Source organism: Stegostoma tigrinum, chromosome 7 (genome assembly GCF_030684315.1).
Source record: "Stegostoma tigrinum isolate sSteTig4 chromosome 7, sSteTig4.hap1, whole genome shotgun sequence".
Classification (NCBI taxonomy): Eukaryota; Metazoa; Chordata; class Chondrichthyes; order Orectolobiformes; family Stegostomatidae; genus Stegostoma; species Stegostoma tigrinum.
In genome coordinates this window covers 97,128,642-97,153,286 of record NC_081360.1, presented here as the reverse complement: position 1 = coordinate 97,153,286, position 24,645 = coordinate 97,128,642, and the positions used below count along the sequence as shown (strand labels likewise).

At 42.0% G+C, this 24,645-nt stretch overlaps 1 protein-coding gene across 3 annotated transcripts in view; it reads right to left on the bottom strand.

Annotated features, from left to right (window-relative positions):
* Nucleotides 1–24,645, bottom strand: part of pdia5 (protein disulfide isomerase family A, member 5) — a 111,577-nt gene that overhangs the window by 40,814 nt on the left and 46,118 nt on the right. For all 3 annotated transcript variants that reach the window (XR_007247985.1, XM_048535117.1, XM_048535118.2), the window contains exons 10-14: nucleotides 20,360–20,431; nucleotides 19,575–19,711; nucleotides 14,958–15,028; nucleotides 10,299–10,462; nucleotides 4,208–4,338 (exon numbers count right to left, since the gene is read on the bottom strand). Coding sequence is in view for 2 of the 3 variants with exons in the window: in XM_048535117.1 (XP_048391074.1) it covers nucleotides 4,208–4,338; nucleotides 10,299–10,462; nucleotides 14,958–15,028; nucleotides 19,575–19,711; nucleotides 20,360–20,431 (575 nt within the window). In the remaining variant the exon portion in view is untranslated. The remainder of the gene's footprint in view (nucleotides 1–4,207; nucleotides 4,339–10,298; nucleotides 10,463–14,957; nucleotides 15,029–19,574; nucleotides 19,712–20,359; nucleotides 20,432–24,645) is intronic.

The window sequence follows — 24,645 nt, the reverse complement described above, 5'->3', positions numbered from 1 at the left end:
ACGAAGCTGTTGGGATACCTATTGTTTGCAAAGGCTTTGCTTAGGTATTCCTCTTCACTTTTGTGTATCTCCGGGTCGCTGCACTGTGTTATCACTCGTTTAAACAGAGTCTTGACACAGCTCTCTTTGTGGACGCTTGGGGACTCGTGGAGAAATAGCACAAGTTCTGGTCACCGCAATACTAGAAGGATGTGGATGCTTTGGAGAGGGTAAAGAAAAGGTTTACAGGATGTTGCCTGGTTATGAGGAGTTTTAGATATGAAGAAAGGCTGGCTAGACTGTGTGTTTTCACTGGAAAGTAGGAGGTGACCTAACGGATTTTAAAAGATTGTGAATAGCATGGATATAGAGTGGAAAATATGAGACCAATTTCCAGGTGCAAGGGTCAATTGCTAGGGGACACAGGTTCAAGCTGTGAGGGAGTAAGTTTTTTGCACAAAGGCTCGTGGGTGCCTGCAACGTGTTGCCAGAGCTGGTGGTGGAAGGCGGCACAATAGCTGCATTCAAGGTGGTCCTGGGTGAATACTTGAATAGGAAGGGAATAGACGGAGACGGAACCCGTAAGTGGAGAGAGTTTTAACATAAAGGCAAAATGCGGTGGTGCAGGCTTAGAGGACCAAAGGGCCTGTTCCTGTGCTGTGTTGTGTTGTTCTTTGTTCCTGTTCTTGGAGAGACATACCAATGGCAACCAGGTGGGTGGTCAATACAGATATTAATAATGTAATTGCACATAAAAGTTGACATTATTTTGAGCAGTGGAGGCATTTAAAACAACTTTCCTTGATAGTGTGCGTGTTGTTTGACATGCTTCTTTTATCTAAAGCCTCAGTTAAAAATTAATTTTGTTTCTTCGTGCAACCATAGTGACAAGAGACAAACATTACAACACAGAAGGCTATTTGGTCTTGATCCTGTGCCTTGTACTTCGTGAAAACAATCTGAGGCTAACCTGACTGCTCCCTCATTCCACGCAGTTCTCAGTCCTCTGCTGGTTTTTCAGATACATGAGTGCAGCAAGATATTCTTGTTCCTGTACTCAAATCCTCTCACTGAAGGCCAACATAAGTTTGCCTGCTTTACAGCCTGCTGCACTTGTGCACTTACTTTCAGTACCTGATGCACAAGGATACCCAGGTGTCAACACCAGTTCGCCCTTCTTGATACAGAGCCTTTTTGTGCCAAATGACCAAATATTCTGACAGGGTGATCCTCAATGACTAATATAAAAAAACTCTAAGCACAGCAAAGGCAGAATAAAGTCACCAAATTTTACCGATTCTTGGAAACAGACCAGAGGACTACGCATGGCATACTCAAGATATGCTCATGTAACAAGTTTGTTACTTGCTGATGGCAGAAGAGCTTTACTTTAACCTAAACTTGATATTCTTGTTACTGTGTTATCTGATAACCTGAGACACCAGGTGAATAGGTGTAATGTAATTCAGGGAAAGTGCCGTCCATCTCACATTTGTTTTATTATTACCAAGGAAATGAATGTCAAAATTCACATTTCAGTAGACATGTACTTAGGACTTTGGGCAACTCCATCAGAACATGTGGAAAAACAAAAAAAAAGTCTTCCTTGGATGGGAAAACCTGGGCCTAGGAATTCTTCAGTGGATTGCTGAGCACAGTTTGATTAACTCGCAAAAACAGAGCAAGGGTCTGGACTCGCTTATCTCCAGTAACATTAGACTACCATGTCCTGTAAAACATAATCACTAGGAATGTACTGATAGCATTTTTCTTTAAACTGTACCAAAATAAACACACAGTCTCGCATATATAAACGTGTGCCAAATATTCCAAGGTGGAAGATCAGTATCTCATTTTCTGCTTGGGGACCCTGTAGCCTTCAGGACTCAATATCGAGCTCAATAATTTTAGGGCCTCAGCTCCACATGGGCTGCTACCACAAATAAGCTATTGTCAGCTATGAACAGTCCCCATTAGCAGCTATTCAGGCTGACCTTCACCAATTCCTTTCTCTGCCAATCACTATTGTATCCCTGGGCTCCATCTCCATCTATCATTTACTTCTCCCCTCCGTCTTCAGTGTATGCACTAAGTTTTTCCTACCTACATTCCGTTCTGAAGATGGGTCATTGAATCTGAAACATCAACGGTGCTTTGTTTCCACAGATGCTACCAGACACACAGTTTTTCTAGCAATTTTGGTTTTCGTTTCTGATTTCCAGCATCCGCAGTTCTTTGGGTTCTTTTCCACCAAATATGCTCATTATCACTACAAAACCTCTAGACATAGAGGCTGTAGACTTGCTGAAAAATTACTGAAAGAGCTGTGGATGCTGCCAGACCTGCTGAGTTCTGTTTTGTTGCAGAAAATTACCACAGAATTAGTGGAGTACTTTTGTATCCGTGATTTGCTAAAGTATTGGACCGCTGTGTTCCTCTTTGAAAATAAACTGTACACTAAAACACGCTTTAAACAGGATGCATATTTTCATTCAGAGAGCCACCAGCTATCAGACACTTAACTAGAACAACAACATAAATACCATAATTTTAGGAGCAGGTCAAGAGTTGGACATTCGGCAATGAATAACTCATCTCAAAGCCAGTCCACCACCTACAACATGTTCGGAGTCTGATTGAATACACTTCATATATTTGGATGAGTACAGTTCCCAATCACTTCCTCAACCTAATCCAAAACGAAGCAGCTCGCTAGTTTGACAATCCATCTGCCACACCAAACATTCATTCCTTCTATCACTGATGCAGAGTAGCTTAGCATACAACCTACAAGACACACTGCAGCACTTATGATGACATCTTCAGCTGCACTTTCCAACCAGCAACCATTGCCACCTAGGACAAGGGCAGCAGGTACAAGGGACTGCACCACCTGCAAGTTCCGCTGCAAACTGCTCGCTACCCTAACCTTAAATTATATCACTGTCCTGTCAACTACTGGGTCAAAACAGCAGTGGGTGCACCTACACCAACTGCAGCCATTCAAGGAAGTTGGCTCACCACCACTTTAAGGGCAATTAGGGCTGAGGGAAGAAAACTTTTGCCCTTGAGTGATGCTCACTTCCTGCAATTTAATATAAAAAGAAACAATGGATAAATTCAAAAAATAATTTCAAGAACAGTAGTGCCCTAAAACAGAGGCAGAATTAAAAATACCTGATCACAGCTAAGACATTTTTAGATTTTGGCTCATATTCCTCAATTCCACTCCACTTTAATGGTTCTGGCTGATCGTACACCTTACATGGAATGATATCAAACTTAAGCACAGAAACAGACTACTGGCCCAACTGGTCTGTGATGGTATTTATACTGTGTGGGTCTCCTGCCAACCTATTTCTTCACATCTCAATCATTACATCCTTATATTGCTGCCCACCACCCCCACTACCATCTATTTATCCTGCATCCTCAAACAGGCAGTAATCCAACTTCTGTTTTGAGAGCTGCATGAACACAGTGAATCTATTAGCCAAAATTTTAGGCTGACATTTTGTTGTGGGCATGTTTGGCTCTCTTTCCTCAAACACCAGCTTTGCTTACACAAATGAGGAAGATACTCAGGATCGAAAATGAACTGCACAGAGTCTCAAAAAGCATAAGGACATATGTGCTAGTGCTCGTGCTCATGCTCAGGATGTGCTTACCATGAGTTTGACTGAGACAGGGTGGAATGGAGTCCTGACTTTTCCCATGCAAGATAGGTGGACGAGTAATTCTGCTGATTATTTATATACATCTTTCAGGCACTGCATTAGGGCTAAATCTGTCAAGGTCTAAGAGCTCAAAAATAGGGGAAAGCAGTCAGCCTCTTCACCATCCAATCACATTACATCTAATAAGTACCTTAACTATTTCCCCACTTGCTAACATATTCCTCAATGCCCTTACAAAACAAAAAAACATTATCACAATCAGTTCTGTGGGAGGAGAGCTCACTCATTCCTGGCTATGATTTTAATATCATGTCAGTCAGTTCCTACCACAGGGAACAGTTTATCTACCCCAGCAAACCAATTAATCATCTTAAACAGCTTATATAACATATACATTTCCTGTTGTTTCGAATATTAACCTCATTAATGCAACTGGTCACTTCCAGCCCATTGTTTAAAGTGAGAAAAAGTGCTTTGTGACTGAGCTGTACAATTCAGAACTGCATAAAAAGTTCAACACCACTCTAAAAGGTATACAAACGATAACTTACAAGGTGCATAAAACATGACTAAGGCATGCTTCTTTTTCTTCATGAACTCCTTAAAATCTTCAGCGCCAAGGTGGGTGACACTGGTCTGCTGCTCTTCCCAGGACTGTTCAGGTGGTGGAGGAGCTTGAGGACTATGGAGGGGCAGTGAGGACAAGATGGTGGAAAAGAGTAAAGTTAATGAATGTGAATTTCAGGAAAACCACCTTTAAGATCTCTTGGTGTTGAAATCTACCGCTGCTCCAGTTCATCCTCTGCCAGTGATCTCTTCCAGCTCTGCAAGCTTTCTTCCAACACTAGACTACTTCTCATCCACTACTAGGTCACTGTCTAAGTCATACCTTGTATTCTGGAATGTCCTCTCTCAAAATTTCTAGGTGCCTGTGCGAAAGTGGAATAAAGTTTATATCCTTTTCATAAGCCAGATTATTTCTGCAAGAAATTTGGTTTTGTTTGCAACATAGCATTTGTGATTTGCATGCAACATCCCAGTTTCCCACCCTCACACCAACTCCCCCCCAACGAAAGTAAAGTCAGAATCCCCCTTGTCTTCACATATCACCCCACCAACCCCCTATATCCAATGTATCATTCTCCGCCATTTCTGCCACCTACAATCCGAGTCCACAACTAAAGATATATTTTCTTCCCCCATCCCTACCTATCTTCCGTAGGGATTGCTCTCTCCGCGGCTCTCCCATTCGCTCCACATTCCCCACTAACCCCATCACCCCGCCGCACCGCTTCCGGCAACCGCATGAAGTGCTACACCTGCCCCTACACCACCCCCCTCACCTCCATTCAAGGCACAAAACAAACCTTCCTCATTAGACAGGTTCACCTGCACATCCACCAACATGGTCTACTGCATCCGCTGCTCCTGATGTGACCTCCTCTACATCGGAGACACCAACTGGAGGCTTGCAGACTGTTTTGTAGAGCATCCGCGCTCTGTTCATGACAAATGACAATACCTTCCGGTCGCATGGCCCTCCCACTCCCTGAGTGACATGTCTGCCCTGGGCCTCTTTCAGTGTCACGATGATGCCACCCGGGAACTGGAGGAGCAGCACCTCAAATTCTGCCTTGAAACCCTACAGCCAAATGGCCTAACTATGGATTTGACCAGTTTCAAAATCTCTCCAACCCCAGCCTCATCACATGACCAACCCTCCCTCTCAACCCCACCTCCTTGACCTGACACAACTTGTCCATGTTCTCTCCCATGTATCCACCCTTCCATCACCTGACCAATCCCCCCTTGCACTCACCTATCACCATCCCACCTACCTTCAACCCTACCCTCAACCCTCCTCTGTCTACTGATTTCTGAGCTCCCTTCCCCTTCCCCATTTCTGAAGATGGGTCCCAACTTTCCTGCTCCTCTGCCATGCTGCCTAGCCTGCTGTGATCCTCAAGCTCCACAATGTAATCTCTGACTCGAGCATCTGCAGTTCTCACTATCTCCCAGCCAATATTATGCCTTCACGATCGACTACTTTGCCTGGACGAATTGCTGATGGTGTGAGGGATTGTCGGTTAGGCAATAATTAAATCTCATTATGCAACATGCTTACAAACAGTCAGGTCTATAGAATGGAGCTCTCCGAAAATGAACAATTACTGTCATCATCAATAGCAATCCAGGTATTGTTGAGACCAGTTCTGAGAGCAATCGGAATTATTTCAGCTCATTAATGGATAATTGAGTAACTGAGACTTACAATATCACTGACTTTGAACAAGGTCAAACAGACCATGTTTTTCTTCTTCTAATCCAAACTACTCAGCTGCATACTGAGTAAGTGCCTAGTGCACAAACAGCAATTCAAGTGAACAATCAGTTTAAGACGAACATGCCCACTGCATCTGAATCCAGACCACTGTACCCGCTTTGTATCAACACCAACTGAAAAGCAATTTTAGTTTCATCCTGTTCAGGCTGTGGACTGCATGAGAAGATCTAACATTCAATGCAGGCCCTTTGTAAAAGAGCTATTTTATTAATCTCACTTTCCTCTTCCATTTACACCAAGCTCTGTGTGGTATTTTCTATCTCTCCCTACAGGTAAACATTCTCCAAACCACCAAAGAGACATAGCACACCTGACATGGAAATTGGGCAAAATGGTTGTATCTTCAGCTACTTTAAATTCAGATTGTTCATTCTAAACCCTTCCCATGTTTTTCTCTTCCTCCGATGATCTACTTTAACTTGTCTAGCAAGTGTTTGATCACCTGCCCCAAGACAATAACAACAACCTGTGTTTATATAACACTTCTAAAATAGAAATATGCTCCATGACCCTTCACAGACCTCTGAAGCAAATTTAAACACTTAGCAGGTCTTACAAGGGGCAGGATGTAGGCTTTAAGCAGCACAATGGGGCGATTCGGTGAGGTGGTTGGGGCGGTGAGAGACAGGAAGTGAGAGAAAGAGGGAACGAGCGTGCGAGTCTGATAGACAGCACGAGACAGAGACTTAGAAACATAGAAGATAGGAGCAGGTGGCAGCCATTCGGCCCTTCAAGCCCGCTCTGCCATTCTTCACAATCATGACTGATCATCCAACTCAATAGCCTAATCCTACTTTCTCCCCATAACCTTTGATCTCATTTGCCCCACGTGTTATATCTAGTCGCTTCTTGAATACAGTCAATGTTTTGGCATCAACTACTTCCTGTGGTAATGAATTCCACAGGCTCACCAATCTTTGGGCGAAGAAATGTCTCATCTCCGTCCTAAATCATTTACCCCAAATCCTCAGTGTGGCCCCTGACTCTGGACACACCCATCATTGGGAACATCCTCCCTGTCCAGTTCTGTTAGAGGCCGAGAATATTCTATGTGAACCCACCCCGATTTGTGGGAGGGAGAGGGGCCGAGCGCAAAGGATTCAGAGATTGAACGAGACTCCAGATCTTAGGGTCCAAATGTTGAAAGTCTTGGTGACTGGTGTCACTGCAATTCAAATCAGGGTCCACAAAGGGGTAGAACTGGAACAGTATAAATATCTGAGGGTTGTAGGGAATGTGACACCTTCTTTGGCTCAACTTCAATTTTTTTTATTTCTGTGAAGTGCTTTGATATGCTTGAATTAAGTTCAAGGTACTGTGTAAAGGAAAGCCGAAGTTACATTAGTGCTTGGAGGGCAGGTGGTCTCTGCCTGGTGATCAAGACTGAGGTCAAAGTAAAGGGAATTTCCTGTAGAATATGATCCAATCACACCCAACAGGGAGGTTTTTGAAAAGCACTGCAAAACACAAAGGTTTTCCAGTACCATCTCTTTCACAATAACCCCCATCATCCAAATAAATATATACCTGGGATTCTACTAGCAATAAACATTCTCTCAAGCTCATTCAAGTTCCTCCTTAAATTACTTTCATTGTATATTCAGTAAGTGCTTCCATAAGCATCAGCTCGATATGATAAAATGCGTCCAACGTTCAGCAACAGAGGTAGAAAATGTCAAGTGTAGGATTTGGATTTCCTGCCAGAAGCTGCTCAGGGATTTTAATAAAACAGTTCTCCGAGCCAGCTGTAACTCTTGTTATGCTTTTAATAGATCAAAAAAAACACACATTTCTGAGCAGGGTGAAACAGAGATTGCCAAATACCAAGAGACTGAAATTTCCATACATTTTCCACAAAACCAAATGGATTGGGTCAAGTCTCCTGCCTTTCCTGTTGCACAATTTAATTAAAGGTTTAAAGCACTGAGGATTCACTCCTCACCCTTTCTCATCAAAATGTCAAATTAAAAGTAATTAGTTCCACTGTGGTTCCTGGTGAGTGACATTGCATCCGACAGTCCCTTGTCTGAAGGCTCACTGCAGCAGTTCAGTGGAGCGATTTCATCACAATCAAAAGCATGTTGATATCACCCCACGAACCATCAAGGCCAATCAGCAACTGGGGAAACGAGATGGAAAGTAGAGTGGAACTACTGGATGACAGACCTATTCTGGTCAGTATACTGGGGCTGGGAATGAAGGCTAGTCAATGACAATTACAATGCTCTCAAATCACCAAAACTGTCAACCTGAGCATCCCCTAATTCTACTGCCTGCGCAATCTAACTTGCCCAAATTCAGTCACTCACATCATGTGCACAATATCAACTACCAGTTCAGCCACATTGCTTTAAAATTTTGCACACGTTTTATTAAATGCCACCAAAGCCTCACCCCTCTCCATCTCCGTAACATCTTCCGGTCATGCATTCTTGCTATCCCTAGTTCTGGTTTCTTGCACATCCCTCATTTTCATTAAAAACTGGAAGAACTGCAGATACTGTAAATCAGAAACAAAAACAGATGTTGCTGGAAAAGCCCAACAGGTCTGGCAGCATCTCTGAAAAGAAATCAGAGTTAACATTTCAGGTCGACTGACCAGTTCTGAGGAAGGGTCATTCAAGCTGGAAGGTTAGTTCTGATTTCTTTCCACAGATGCTGCCAGAACTGCCGAGTTTTTCCAAATTTTGTTTTTCTGTAATCATTTTCATTGCTTCATCACCTGGGTCTTTAGCCACTGAATCCCAAGTCTCTTTCCTCCTTTTAGACACTCCTTAAAGCCAACCTTGCTAATACAAGATAACAAAGTGTGAAGCTGGATGAACACAGCAGGCCAAGCAGCATCTTAGGAGCATAAAAGCTGACATTTCGGGTCTAGACCCTTCATCAGAGAGGGGGGATGGGGAGAGGGTTCTGGAATAAATAGGGAGGGGGGGGGGAGGCGGACCAAAGATGGATAGAGGAGAAGATAGGTGGAGAGGAGAGTATAGGTGGGGAGGTAGGGAGGGGATAGGTCAGTCCGGGGAGGACGGACAGGTCAAGGAGGCAGGATGAGGTTAGTAGGTAGGAAATGGGCGTGCGTTTGAGGTGGGAGGGGGGGACAGGTGAGAGGAAGAACAGGTTAGGGAGGCAGGGACGAGCTGGGCTGGTTTTGGGATGCAGTGGGGGGTGGAGATTTTGAAGCTTGTGGAATCCACATTGATACTATTGGGCTGCAGGGTTCCCAAGCGGAATATGAGTTGCTGTTCCTGCAACCTACGGGTGGCATCATTATGGCACTGCAGGAGGCCCAGGATGGACGTGTTGTCTAAGGAATGGGATGGGGAGTTGAAATGGTTCGCGACTGGGAGGTGCAGTTGTTTATTGCAAACCGAGCGGGTGTCCTGCAAAGCGGTCGCCAAGCCTCCACTTGGTTTCCCCACAATGGTATCAATGTGGACTTCACAAGCTTCAAAATCTCCCCTCCCCCCACTGCACCCCAAAACCAGCCTAGCTCGTCTCCGCCTCCCTAACCTTTCTTCCTCTCACCTATCCCCTCTTCCCAACTCAAGCCGCACCTCCATTTCCCACCTACTAACCTCATCCCGCCTCCTTGACCTATCTGTCCTCCCCAGACTGACCTATCCCCTCCCTACCTCCCCACCCACACACTCCTCTCCACCTATCTTCTCCTCTATACATCTTCAGTCCGCATCCCCCTCTCCCTATTTATTTCAGAACCCTCTCCCCCTCCCCCTTCTCTGAAGAAGGGTCTAGGCCTGAAATGTCAGCTTTTGTGCTCCTCAGGTGCTGCTTGGCCTGCTGTGTTCATCCAGCTTCACACTTTTTTTTATCTCGGATTCTCCAGCATCTGCAGTTCCCATTATCTCTTGCTAATACAACTTTTGTTAACCTGTACTAATAATTCACTAAGTGGGTCGGACCCACGATTTGCTTGTATAATTGTCCTTGTGAAGTACCTTCACATTACTTTACTTCGACAGCTGCACGATAAAGTGTAAAGGATTGTCTTTGTTAAATGTGTTTTATTTTTAAAACCATCTAGGGCATCTATCTGGGCATGAAATATTTTATCTAGTGCTCTTCAGGCAAAATGTCTTCCCAGATCAAATAACTTCAGCACATCACGCAACAAATATAAGCCTGGTACCCATCTGCCAATCATCATGTCATCTTCTGTGCTACCTGCTTTGTCTTTTGAGGTGCCCTGCACGCAAGCCTCAGGTCTTCAGCACGGATTCATTAAAATAAAATGCTGCAGAGGCAATGATGCATTTTGTTCGAGGTAAACAACATACTTGTGGAGCCACTCGATGATCTTATCCTTGGTCCGCAGATGTGGAAGTGTCCATTTCTCTTCAGTATTTTCAAAGTACTTGAGGGTTGGGAAGCCAGTGATTTGAAACCTTTCTCCTAAATGCTTCTGAGATGTGACATCAACTGCTGCCAACACACCTGGACTCTAGGATAATAAAGCAAAACCAGTAACCAGAAGAACAGGAGGGCTGAAGGGAGGAAAGTCAAGCTGCACTGAAATTTTGCAAAAAGGACAGAAGGATTCTTTCTTCTTAGGTGTATTATTTCCACGAAGCAGTAAAATCTGCCATTTTAAATGAAGTTATAGAGTCATCAAGATATACAGCATGGAAACAGGCCCATTGGTCCAACGTGTTCACGCTGACAAGCTTTCCTAAATAAATCTAGGCCCATATCTCCGTAAATCCTTATACCCACCCAGATGCCTTTTAATTGTTGTAATTGTACCAGCCTCCACCACTTCCTCTGGCAGCTCGTTCCATACACGCACCACCCTCTGCGTGAAAAGGTTGCCCCTTAAGTCCTTTTTATACCTTTCCCCTCTCACATTAAACCTTCGTCCTTTAGCTTTGCCTTTCCCACCCCGGGTAAAAGACCTTGTCTATTTACCATATCCATGCTCCTCATGATTTTATAAACATCTATAAGGCCACCCCTCAGCCTCTGATGCTCCAGGGAAAATAACCCGTCTATTCAGCCTCTCACTGTAACTCAAAACCTCTAACATTTGCAACATCTTTGCAAATCTTTTCTGAACCCTTTCAAATTTCACAACATCATTCTTATAGCAGGGAGACCAGAACTGCATGCAGTATTCTAGTGGCCTCACCAATGTCCTGTACAGCCACAACATGACCTCCCAATTCCTATATTCAATGCATTGATCAATAAAGGCAAGCACACCAAATGCCTTCTTCACTATCCTCTCTAGTTGTTACTTGTTGAATTTAAAGTGAATGTCAGGGATTTATTTTATTTAACCACTAAGATGATGCTGAAAGGCAGGTTATACCACTTTTCACATTCCTTTTGCAAATTACAAGGTGAGGTTCCTTTTTGGGAATTTCGGTTTTAGTTCTCAAGGTCGGGGGGGGGGGGTGTCAACTTCCACTTTAGAACAGATTGGGGGGCTTGAGTCCGGGGATTTACCCAGTTTTATGCGTCTTATGACATTCAGCACCTCCTCCTCTTGTAATATGGATATTTTTCAACATGTCACTATTTAGTTCCTCACACTCCCTTTCCTCCAAATCCTTCTACACAGTAAACGCTGTTGCAAAATACTTGTTTGGTATCTTCCCCATTTGCTGCAGTTCCACACATAGGCTGCCTCACTGATCTTTAAGGGGGCCTATTCTCTCCCTGGTTACCTTAGATGGGCTTGAGATCGGGATGACAGGTCGGCACAACATCGAGGGCCGAATGGCCTGTACTGTGCTGTAATGTTCTACGTTCTTATAGTCCGTAAAGGATTTGTAGAATCCCTTTGGATTCTCCCTAACCCTATTTGCCAAAGCTATCTCATGTCCCCTTTTTGGTCTCCGGATTTCCCTGTTCAGTATACTCCTACTGCCTTTATTTCTTCAAGGGAATCACTCATTTTCTGCTATCTACATCTGACGTGCTGTCTTCTTATTCTTGACCAAAACTTCTATTTCTCTACACTATTCTATTTCCTACACCTACCAGTCTTGCCCTTCACCCTAACAGGAACATACTGTCTCTAGAGTCTCGTTATCTCAACTTTGAAGGCTTCCCATATTCTAGCTGTCCATTTACCTGTCCATTTACCTGCGAACATCTGCCCTGAATCAACTTTTGAAAGTTCTTGCTAATATCATCAAAAATGCCCTTCTTCCAATTTAGAACTTTAACTTTTAGATCCTGTCCACCCTTTTAAATCACTATTTTAAAACTAATAGAATTATGCTCATTAGCCCCAAAGTGCTCCCCAACTGACACCTGTCATTTGCCCTGCCTTATTTCCTAGGAGTAGGTCAAGTTTTGCACTTTCGAGTAGATACATCCGTATTTGAATCAAAAAATTTTCTCTCCATCCAAGCACTTAACACTACGGCAGTCCCAGTCCATATTTGGAACTATGTTTAAAATTCCCTACCATAACTACCCTAGTATTCTCACGGATAACTGAGATCTCCTTACAAATTTGTTTCTCAATTTCGGGGTCTGTAAGTATAATCCCAATAAGATGACCATTTCTTTCTTATTTCTCAGTTCCACACAAATAAATTCCCTGGATGTATTCCCAGGAATATCCTCCCTAAATACAATTGTAATGTTATCCCTCATCAAAAACACCACTTGCCCTCCTCTCGTCTCCCTTTTGATCTTTCCTATAGCATCTACACCCTGGAACCTTAAGGTGCCAGTCCTGACTATCCCTGACCCATGTCTTTGTAATTGATGTGATATCCTACTCCCATGTTTCCAACGATGCCCTGAGTTCATCTGCCCTGCATTGAAATAAATGCAGTTTAATTTATCTGTCCAACCTGATTCTCTACTTAAGGCAGGCCAGAACAGACTGTTTGACTTACTCCTTTGCCCAACTGTACCAGTCTCAGACCAATCAACCTGACCTTCCGGTTGCCATCCACTTTAACTCTCCCTCCCGCTCCCCTGGTGACATGTCCTTCCTTGGCCTCCTCCACTGTCAGAGTGAGGCCAAACGTAAACTGGAGGAACAACATCTAATGACCTGAATATTGACTTCACCAGCTTCAAAATCTCCCTACATCCAATTTGTCCATCTTCCAACTCACCTGTTTGCTTCACTCTTCCCATTGACCATTCATAATAACCTCAACATGCATCCATCTGTCTCCATCTCACTTCCCGCCTCTATTTATTTCTGGGCTCCCCTCTCCCTCCCCAGTCCTGACAAAGGGTTTCAAACCAAAACGCTGACTTCCCTGCTCCTCAGATGCCGTCCCAGCTGCTGTACTTTTCCAGCTCCATATTTATTGACTCTAGCTTCCAGCATCACCATCTCCTCCCTCTTTCCTCAATATCTATCTTGTCGCCCATGCTTCCTCTTTACTACTTTAAATCCTCCTGAGCAGCTGCAGCAAATCTCCCTGCCAATATATCAGTCCCCTTTCCAATTCCAATCGGTCCTTCTCGCCTAGAAGAGATTCCAACGATCCAGAAATGTGAATCCATCATCCCCGCACCAGCTCCTTAGCCACGCATTCATCTGCTCTATCCTTCTATTCTTACCCTCACTAGCTTGATGCACTGGGAGTAATCCAGACATTACCACCCTTGAGGGCCTATTTTTTAAATTCCTGCCTAATTTCCTATATTCTTTCCTCAGAATTTCATCCTTTTCTTCCCCAAGTACATACTGGAATGAACAACAATGACCTCCTGCAGGTTCCTCTCTGCTTTGACAATATTGTGCACCCTCTCCAAAGAATCTTTTATTCTGGCTCCACGGAGCCAACACACTGTCCTGATGTCTCGCTGTCAGCCGCAGAATCGTCTCTGTGCCTCTGACTAGAGTGCCCCATCACAATCAATTGCTCGGAACCTGGCATATCCGTCATTACATTACAGCCAGTCTTGATACCAGATACCTGGCGGTCAGTGCTACATTCCCTTGAGAGTCCATCATCCCCTACATTTTCCAAAACAGCATACTTGTTTGAGATGGGGATAGCCATAGGATGCGCCGGCACTACTTGCCTCTTTCTACCTTTCCTGGAGGTCACCCATCTACCTGACTGTATCTTCAGTTTATCCCCTCCCTGCAACTGCCATCCATCGCACTCTCCAGATCCTGTAAACTCCTCATTGCTTCTAACTGCCGCTCCAACCGATCCATGCAACTCAATAGGATTTGCAACCAAACACACCTTCTGCAGGCATAATCAGTAACGTGGAAACTCTACTTAATCTCCCAAATACGACAGGAAGAGCACAACTAAAGGCCATCTTTGCATCCTAATAATCTACAGACCCAGAAAATAGCAGAGACTTACTGCTCGAGAAACACTGCTCCAGGCTAGCATGGTACTTGTGTTGTTATTTTTAAGTATTTAATTAGGAGACGGATCTCAATAAAAATAAATAATTGAAAAAAGAACTCACTCTACTCACTACTGTAGATTTGTAAAAGAAAAACAGTAAATTTACATTTTAAAAAGCCATTTAGTCGCTCGCGCCCCCCCGACCCCTGCTGTGAGCTTCCACGCACAGGTTTTTCCAAGGTCAGCTGTGAATTTCACTGTTTGTTTATTTTTCTTAGCATGAACTCCAATGAGCTCATTGAGATACTTGAAACCAAACAGCAAAGGCAGCAGCTGCACAGGTTACTGGTGCGGAATACAGCAGTGTAAGTTTCTTTCTCCATTTAAATCACTTCACTTATGGTCACTGCCATTGTCTGTCTTCCTCCTTTTTAAAGTGCTATTGTTTTGATCTTCTCCCCCCTCCAAAGTTCCTAAACCAATGCAGCAGCTTATAAAACATTCCCACTCCTAACATTTGAGGAAATTAGCTCCAATGCTAAAAATAACTCAAAAAAGGAGCAGCTTTTATGACTGTAACTTCTTCCTGTCCTCTGTTTTGGACTACCCTGAATCCTTTTCTTAAAAAGAAAACAAACATTTCCTTACATCACTTTCATTATTCAATATCTCGGCAGCTTCTTCGTACTCTGGCTTCATCTTTTTACAGTGCCCACACCCTACAGAATTGGAAACAAAAACAGAATTCAGAATGTATTCATCTCAGAACTAAAGCTCCAGAGAATGTCATCTCAGTCATGATTTCACCGTGCAAACTAACCCAAGACTGGTTCTAATAATTTTGTCAAAGTCAGAAATTTAACAGGTCAGAAAATGGTACCAAAGCACCAAGAAAGGGGGAAAAAGACAAGTGACAAACTGAGCTTGGAAGAGCAATGCAATTTATGGTCAACTGTAGACCAGGGCTAAACAGCAGAAGTGCAAAGACTGAAAAATCATCTGGGAACAATCAGCAGCAATGAGCAAATACTTTTGTAGTACTTTCCTTGAATAGATGAAGTTAGTGGGGTAAAGTGTAGAATGAAGTATGTACATGGATGGCAGAAAGAATGGGGTTGGCAGGCAAATTACCATTTTCCCAATGAACAGTTCCTACCATTTATTTCAGAAAAGGCAAAAACAGGTACAATTTTTAAAAAAAAAATTCTTTTCATTGTCAGTTATACTCCCATCCTCAAGAAATCCTTCCTTGAAATTTGTAATTTGAAAAAAATAATCAGCATCGTGCCATCACTTGTTATGAAAAAGTATGGCACTTATACTGCATCTTCTACATCACTAGATGCCTCAAGTGCAACATACAAAGAACTACTAAAGGTACAGTCACTGTTATGCTGTAAAGGAAATAGCAGACAATTTGCACGCAAAGCTCCCATAAGCAGCAATGTGATTTAAAAAACAACAAATTTTTATTTTATTGAGTACCAACTGAGGGATAAGCATTGCTCAAGTCTTGGGAAAGAGGACAGCATGGAAAAATAAGAAGAATGCAGGGTCTTACAGAAAAGCAATGGCTAAGTCAGCAAAGCTCTCACTGGAGTCAGAAGGTTTGGCTTTCAAGTTTCATTACGGGGACGTGGAGCACAAAAAAAATCAAACAGGGCTGGTCTCTCAAATGTCAACACAAAAGAAATTCTGGATTTTATCATATTTCTTTTGGGGAGCTTGTGGCACGTAAATTGGACTGCCTTGTTTCCTACATGACAATAACAACTACACTTCAAAAGTACATCATTTGCTGTAAAGTGCTTTGGAGTTTGGTCATGAAAAATGCTATATAAATTTAAGTCACTATATTTTTTCCAAGGATGAAGGACAGGGCCCAATAGAGACCTACAAACGGAAGATAGTGAAATATTTCTTGTCAGTTTTGCCAACAAAATGAACAAAGTCAGTCACTAAAATGCAGCTAATGAACAATACTGATTATTGAACTTCTATAATTAACAGTCCATGATTTAAGGAATGAATTTAATTGGAAACTAAATAGCAACACAAATTGTTTAATCTCATTTTAGTTAGAATTGGCCAGCTGACTGCATCAGTGTTAATCAGATAGGTTCAGTGCTCAACAATTATTTCCATGTTTAATAACTTCCTGTCACCGTGACAATTACCAGCTGCCACCTCAACACTGCATGCAGTCTGACTAACACGCACCTGTCAACTGTTCAAGTACAGTTGAAAGAATCAGGATTTAAAAACCCTATAAAGGACAAAGGTGGAGGTATTTTAGGCTTGTTTTAACAGATTGAACCACAGTTTCGAAAGTGCTGCATTCATCCAGCTAGCTGGCAAATTGAACATAAGAACTAGGAGCAGGAGTAGGCCATCCAGCCCCTCGAGCCTGCCCTGCCATTTAATAAGATCATGGCTGATCTTTTTGAGGCTCAGCTCCACTTACCCGCCCACTCACCATAACACTTAATTCCTGTACTGTTGAAAAACACAATGTTCAGCATCATTCGTAACTCCTAAGATAGTGAAGAAGTCCATGCTCAATTGCAACAGATCAGGCCAAAATCCAGGCTTGAGTTGACCAGTGGCAAGTGACATTTGTGCCACACAAGTGCCAGGCATCGACCATTTCCAAAAGCAGACAATCTGAAAATTGCCCGTTGACATTCAATGGTATCACCAACAACAAATCCCCACTATCAATATTCCTGGGGTTACTATTGACCAGAAACTCAACTGGACTAGTCATACAAAGTACTGTGGCTACAGGGTCAGATCAGAGGCTAGAAATCCTGCAGTAGGTAACTCACCTTCTGATTTCCCAGAGCCTACCAACCACTACAAGGCACAAACAAGGTTTGTGGTGGAAAAACCCCCAAAGTGAGTGGATGACTGCAACTCTAATAACATAAGAAGCTTGAAGCCATCCACGAAAAACCAGTCCACTTGGAATTTTTTGCTGAATTAGTGCCAGTCTCTCCACTACCGATGCTCAATAGCATTGGCATACACAATTTACAAGGTGCACTGCAGAAATTCATCAAGCTCTCAGTCAGCACCTTTTGAACCTATGAATATCACCATTTGGAAGAATAATGGCAGCAGATATTCGGAAACATCACCAGCAAGTTCTCTTCTGAGCCACTCACCATCCAGGCTTGGAAATATATCATTCCTTTAGTATCATTGGGCCAAAATCTTGGAACTCCCTCCCTAGTGGCATTGTGGGTCTACTTACAGTTTATGGATTGCAATGGTTCAAGGAGACAGCTCATTACCAACATCCAAAGGGCAATTAGGAATGGGCAATAAATGCTGATCCAGCCAGTGATGATTACATTGCAAGAGTGAATGAAAAAAAAATTTATAAAAGGAATCAGTATAATAGATGTATAGAAAGTTTTTGCCACTCGTGGTTGAGATCAGAAAGACAAGCTATAAGTATAAGATTGTCACTAATAAATGCAATAGAGAATTCAAGAGAATCTTCTTGATTCAGAATATGCTGAAAATGTGAAACTCATGACCAGAAGAGACAGTTCAGATGAATAGCACAGGTGAATTTAAGGAACAGTTCCATATCCCGAAATGGTTTGATGGCATAAGAACAGAGGTGGTTCATGTGAAGCAAAAATGGTGACATGAACCCAGTCGGTAGAATGTTTGTTTCAGTGCCACATGGTCCACATAATGCCTGTCTTTTCTTTTTCTAATTTTTTTTTCCTGCCATTAACCCTCTGCATGTTATTTCCTTAATAGAAAAACAGCACCTGGAGCACAGATGGTCAGTGCAAACGGAAGAATCAAGTGTCCAAACTTATTGTAAAAGTCGCTGGCAGAGTTGTGATAGAGCAAGTGGCTTTGTGCAACAGTCCCACATCCACTGGGTGCTATTTTGATAATTACAAAACTCATTTCTCTTGGCAACATCAAAGGCCAAAATGCTATTAAACTCAAAATACAGTGATAACCAATGCTGTTATGTATTATCTACTTATGTCCGAGGTAGATTGACTTGGCTGGGTTTGATAGCAAGTCCTGTCAAAACATGATTAAGCAAATTATGTTGCTGCCCAGTTCCAAAATGTCTTTGATTTATGGAATGTCAATGTGTTTATTAACAGCATTTTAGCAACTAATTCTACCTTGCTCATAAAGGTGACTTGGTGCTATGCTCACTATTGTTTGGTCTTTGTTTCTGAATTTTGTTTAAACCTCATAATCCCAAAGATACAGACAAACCTAGGGACAGAACTCATTGGTGGTAGCAATCTCAATGACTGCCAGGAACAGCTTTGAACAGTTGTGAGGGCTCCAGAGAAAATTCTGAGTTTGTTTTATTTATATTGGCTCAATAATTTATTCCCTCTTCAGAGAATTGCAAGGTTTAAATGGAGGAAGAGATGGAATCAGGTGGGGTAACTGTGTGGGCAGAAGCTGTCTGGTGCTTTCCAGTTCAAAAATAGAATTGACCGTTTTCCCCGAAGCTTGAAAAAGCAGCAACTGCTTTAATGTTTCTGTCCTTGCTCGAACAGCTTCTGACAAAATGCAAGAACAACTCTAGGTGTGTAGCAGTGTTAAAATAATTAAACAAGCCAAATGACATAATTGGAGCATCAAAATAAATCTGACACCTAGCCACAGGAGGGGGGCTACTGACGGGCCTTCAGAACACTGAACCCTGGCAACTTACATGCCATCTCTTTTTCTGTACATGGCATCCCTAATATGGAGTGGCTCTTAATGCAATGCCCCTTAACAGCTTGTAATAGGAAGTGCTTAAGCCGGGGGAAGAGTAAGGGGCTCCTTTCTGAAGGACCATTGGGGTCAAAACTCCAACCAAGATAATCAACTGTAATTCTGAGCAGCTTTTCAGAAGAAAAATATTATGGATGGCCCAGGTCAGCTGAAAACAAGAATGTTCGGTATAAAATATAGGAAGTGCTAGCCATGTATGGAGACAATATTAGGGCAGATAAGGAGTATCTTAAACCGATGTGATGGGCTGAGGGAGTTTCAGAGTCTCAGAACAGTTCAATTCTCAATAACTGTCACTGAAATCCATTATCTTCCAGAGAGGTACGACTCCACATGACATGGTGTGACTGCAGACACATCTGACAAGAAAGCTCCAGAGCGAAGGTGCAATTAAGGAGCAAGCAGTTAAACCTCAAGTAACCATAGTTCTCACAGAACAGGCCCATAAGCAGCAAGTAAAGGCTAACTTGCATTCAAACTGCAACTTACATGGCGCATAAAACATCACGAGTACGGATGGGTGTTCCTTCACAAACCCATCAAAGGTATCATCTGTTAAATGAGACACTCCAGACTCTTGCTCTGCCCATGGGATCTCTGGGGGTTCGGGCTGCGCTTCATGGGGTCTGGCGACAAAAGAAATGCAACTGTGTCACAAAGACGAATACATCAGATAAACTATGGTGCAAACCATTCGTCAACTACTAGATGTGGTTTGATGCCCTTTCATTCTCTAACCAACCTCGCCAACCCCTTCCCTGAAAACAAACACGTTTCTTTGCAGAGGAGATTAAGAGTGACTCTTCTTGTGGTTGCGTGTATTTAACTTGGTCATACTGAAGTTTGTATAATCAAGATAGATAAAAGCACAACACAAGTCATGTCATTCCAGTCATTAAACAGCCCGCATTTTTTTTGTTGGAGGTACTTGATTATATTGCAAAGGAGCTTTCAATACATGATCCTTCAGATCCAAGAACAAAATACATCTGCAGACAATAAACTAATGGTAAATATTTGTTTATATGAATAAGGACATTAACAATAGCATACACATGTTCAGTTGGGTTATTATGAAAATGTGCCCAATAAAATTGGAATGACAGCCTGCCTTAAGAGGATTCATAATCTCAATGCAATAAAGCATTTATATTCCAAAAGAACTAAAATAATCTGAGGTGAAAAAAAATTGTCCTTTGTACCCATGGTAGTAGAGTCAGCAAGATAACGCACATGTAATTTTCTTCATACATACAACACTTCATCTTACTCACTTTTTCATCCACTCAACAAAATCTTGGGCAGTAGCTCCATAGTTTTCAAAATTAAATAGAAATTTTCCCTTCCTTTTGAAAGAAATCAGAGAAAAAGAAACAACTTAATTATTGTATACAGCATTTCCCACAATTCAACCATTTAATTATGAAGGACAGAGAGTCTGAAATTATAGAATCAAATGGGCCCAAGGGACATCTTCACACAAAAATGCCTAGTGATTTTGTCAACAAAATGGAGTGTCATTATTACATTTCTCACTTTTTCCGTTGAAAAATCCAGATCCCTGGTTATAAACACTCCTTAAACTCGTATTTTGTTGACAACACAAACGAACAAATGGCATAGTAATTCAACTTCAGGGCTTGTCTTAAAGCAACAAATGCTGAGAATGTTGTAAACATATTAAAAAAAGACACTCCTTTTATTTCCAGGGAGTTAACTCAGGTTGAGGTACAGTTCTGAAAGCCTAGCAGGTCTCTGATACATCACATAAGAGGTGATTATTTTTGCAAAAGATAATCAATGAAACCTTTTCAACCTCAAATTCATTTTGGCTCTTTCTTGAATGGTTGGAGAAAATTGGGTCAACAGAGTACAGTCTTCCCTGCTCCATGACAACCAGGAGACGAGAAGCAAAACTCCCTCTCTCAGCCACCGGACAACTACACAAATCCAGACAATGCAGCACATAACCCAAGCCAACACTCTAAGGCAATAGGGAAGATGTGCTGCTGTTATTCCATACATTCCTATTTACCTTGGCTCAGGGAGTCGGTTAGCTCAGTTGGCTGGAGGCTGGTTTGCAGTGCCAACAGCGTGGATTCAATCCCTGCACCAGCTGAGGGTTACCATGAAGAATGCTCCTTCTCAACCTCTCCCCTCCCCACCTGGTGGTAAGCCTCAAGTTAAACCACTAGGTGTCTCTCTTCAATGAGAGCGCAGTCCTATGGTCTGATAAGACTGGTGACTTCATTTACCTTTCAAGTCATCCTAAGGCACTAAAATGAGGTTTTGCTTGCCCTCTCGGGGCGGGGGGGGGGGGGGGGGGGGTTCCCACAGCACCCTGCTGAATTGTAGCAGGGGGTGTTTTCCCTGGTACCTAGGTCGATATTCATCCTAGGTTAAATTATTTTTTCCCAGTCAAATAGTCCCATGCTAATGATTTCTCCCCACACACAGCACAGAACCTCAGTATTAAATTTTGCAGAATGAATTGCTATGAGAAATAGCACAACTTCAAGGCAAGTAGTGATCAGTTGTGTTGAGCAGATTTTTATTCCTAGTTAACTTTCAAGCCAAATTCCCATTATTTGTGCACTGAAAATACCATTTAGATGATAGAAGAACCAACATTACCTAACAGATTATCCGGTCATCACCTGATGTTGGGATCCTGACTAGCACAAAATGCCTGTCTTGTTTCTTTCGTTACAATAGCAATTACACTTTTAAAAGTATTCCACTCGCTGTGAAGTGTATTGGGGTGTCCACAGATCCTTAATAGTCAGTGAGAACACCTTTGGACTAAAACCATTAAGACACCCAACATAACTTCACCATCTCTCGCAAGCATGGAAGTGGCAATTTACACCAATTTTAGAAATCTCACCTTTGATAGGACAAGCAAGCTATATATTCATTCATAAAGAAGCAAAGAAGGTGATACTCTCACAAGTAGCAATTAGAAGCATTGTACATGTAAATTAAATTTAGCAATTTTTTTAAAAGTTAAGGCTGCTTGACTTTCAACTCTAGAGGCAGCAAACCAAGATAGTCATGTGTTTAAAAAACACTTTAAAATTCATAATTTGATAGTTGCTGTGAAATGATTCTTTGAGCAATTTCTGAGAACAGAATTTTAAATAGGTCCTCAGGAAGCTATGGTAATTCTAAAACAGCTTTTACAGTGATCAATTTTAAGAAACACTATAAAGATGATTGTATAAATATACTTCAGAAACATTTTCTAATTTGCTCAAATTAACAAATGGCAATCAGTCTGGGAAAAATTCCAATTAAAGTTCATCGACATTCCCAAAGGATCCCAACAGTAATTGCCATGTTTAATGTCGAAAAATTATTTTTTCCCAGTCAAATAGTCCTATGCAAATGATTTCTCCCCACACACAGCACAGAGCTGCAGTATCAAATTTTGCAGAATGAATTGCTATGAGAAATAGCACAACTTCAAGGCAAATAGCGAGCAGATTTTTATTCCTAGTTAACTTTCAAGCCAATTTCTCATTATCTGTGCACTGAAAATACCATTTCGATGATAGAAGAAAAAAAGGCAGAAGGAGGCCATTCAGCCCTTTGAGCGTTCTCCTGTATTCAATATGACCATAAATGATCATCCAACTCGGTACCCTGCTCCTACTTTCTCCCCATACCCTTTGATCCCTTCATAAGCACAGGAGAAATAATGATTGCTCCTCACTCTCTCTATTTTGTACCTCCCATTTAGAAAGCTTATAGGATCTTGAACTTCACAGGAAGCACAAGGTTCAAAAGTAAGGAAGTTAATACTCAACCTTTCAAAAACACTTTCCACTTGGCTTCAGCTAAGTATTGCGACCAGTTCTGCGTACTGCACTTTAGGCAGGATGCCAGGGTCTTAGGAGATTTACAAGAATGGCATCAGGGATAAAAATGTCAGTCATGTGCAGAGTCTTGGGGATGACTTTGCTTACAGGAGAAAAAGGTTCAAGAGAGACCTGGGAGAGACAGTCAATACATTAAATGGTACAGATGAAAAATAAAATGACACGTCCACTGGCCGGAAGGTTATTGTATAGAAAACACATGCTTAAAATAATTGGCAAAAAGTAGAGAGATGAGGATAATATTTTTCATGCAGCGAGTTGATGTAATATGGAATGCATTGCCTGATCAAGACTGCTGCAGGATTAGGTTCAACAGCAACTTTCAAAAGGCAGTTAGACAGAGGGTTTTTAGGACTTTGGAGGAAAAGGCAGCAAGACTATTGGGATTACTCCTTGAAATAGGTGAGTAGAGCTAAACAGCCTCCCTTTTGTGCAGCAAGGTTTTACAAATAAAAACAACTTCCAATCCTTTATCATCTTAGGCTTTACTTCAATGCGTTACAATCAGCCTGAACATCCCTAGGATTTGCAAGCTAAAGTTTTTATGAGTCTGCAACCTAGTGACATATCCCAATTCTTCCCATCCACCTGGAAAACCAAAGTGTGCAAATGTGGTATCGAAATGGAGTACAGATCGAACTCATTGGTAATGACACTTACGAAATGGCTGCTACCTAAGTGATTAAGCACTGAGGTGGTCAAAACCTGCTGAATTTTATGCTGGTGCAAGCTCTCAGTGGCTTCAGTGGAGAAATGCAAGAAAAATGAAATAGAACAAGCAGTACATTTTTTCCACGAATTTAATATTTTAATATTTTCAGCAATTTAATATTTGTACTGTCTTTGGACAAGAAGCTAGGCCTATTCAGAGATGGCAAACACACTGAGAACCAGAGATACTTCAGAAATCATTCACTAATGAACCAAATTAAACCCATCATTCTTTCAAATAGACACCAACTTGGAGAGTGATATATTTTTCACCAATCATATGTTTCATAATGGTCAGGTGGGTTTGTAACAATTGCCAGCTTATTTGAACTTTGGACCATCTCTACATTAAAAACTGAATGAGGCTAATCATTAAAGAGTTTAAAGGAGGAGAAGATAGAGGCAGAATGCTTATTTCCCAACAGTAGAAGTGTTATTTTTGTAATCTGCCCTATACATTCCTTCTCCAAATTCTTAACAGCTCGTACAGACAACTCATCAAGCCTGCACTGACAATAGTTTCCAAATCTGCAACCTTGGCCACTGGAAGGGTAAGGCAGCAAGTGTGTGCACATTCCCTTGGAAGCCAATACACCATTCTGATTTGGAAATATATCACCATTCCTTCACTGTCATAGGGTCAAAATCCTGGTACTCCCTAACGGCACTTCGGGTGTACCTACGCCACATGAATTGCAGTGGATCAAGGCAGCTTGCCACCATCTTAAGGGAAATTAGGGATGGGCAATAAATGCTGGCACTGCCTGCACTGCAATGCCCACATACCGAGAAAGAATAAATTTTAAAGGAAAAGAATTCCAGTAGGGAGAACAAACAGAAAGCCAGATTTCCATTGATATAAACACCTTATGTTCTCTCGTTGTCTGAAACCACATTATAGAAAATTAAACAAAAAGAATTTTTTAAAAAATCAGACTGCAATGACTATTCCACAGAATATATTATGA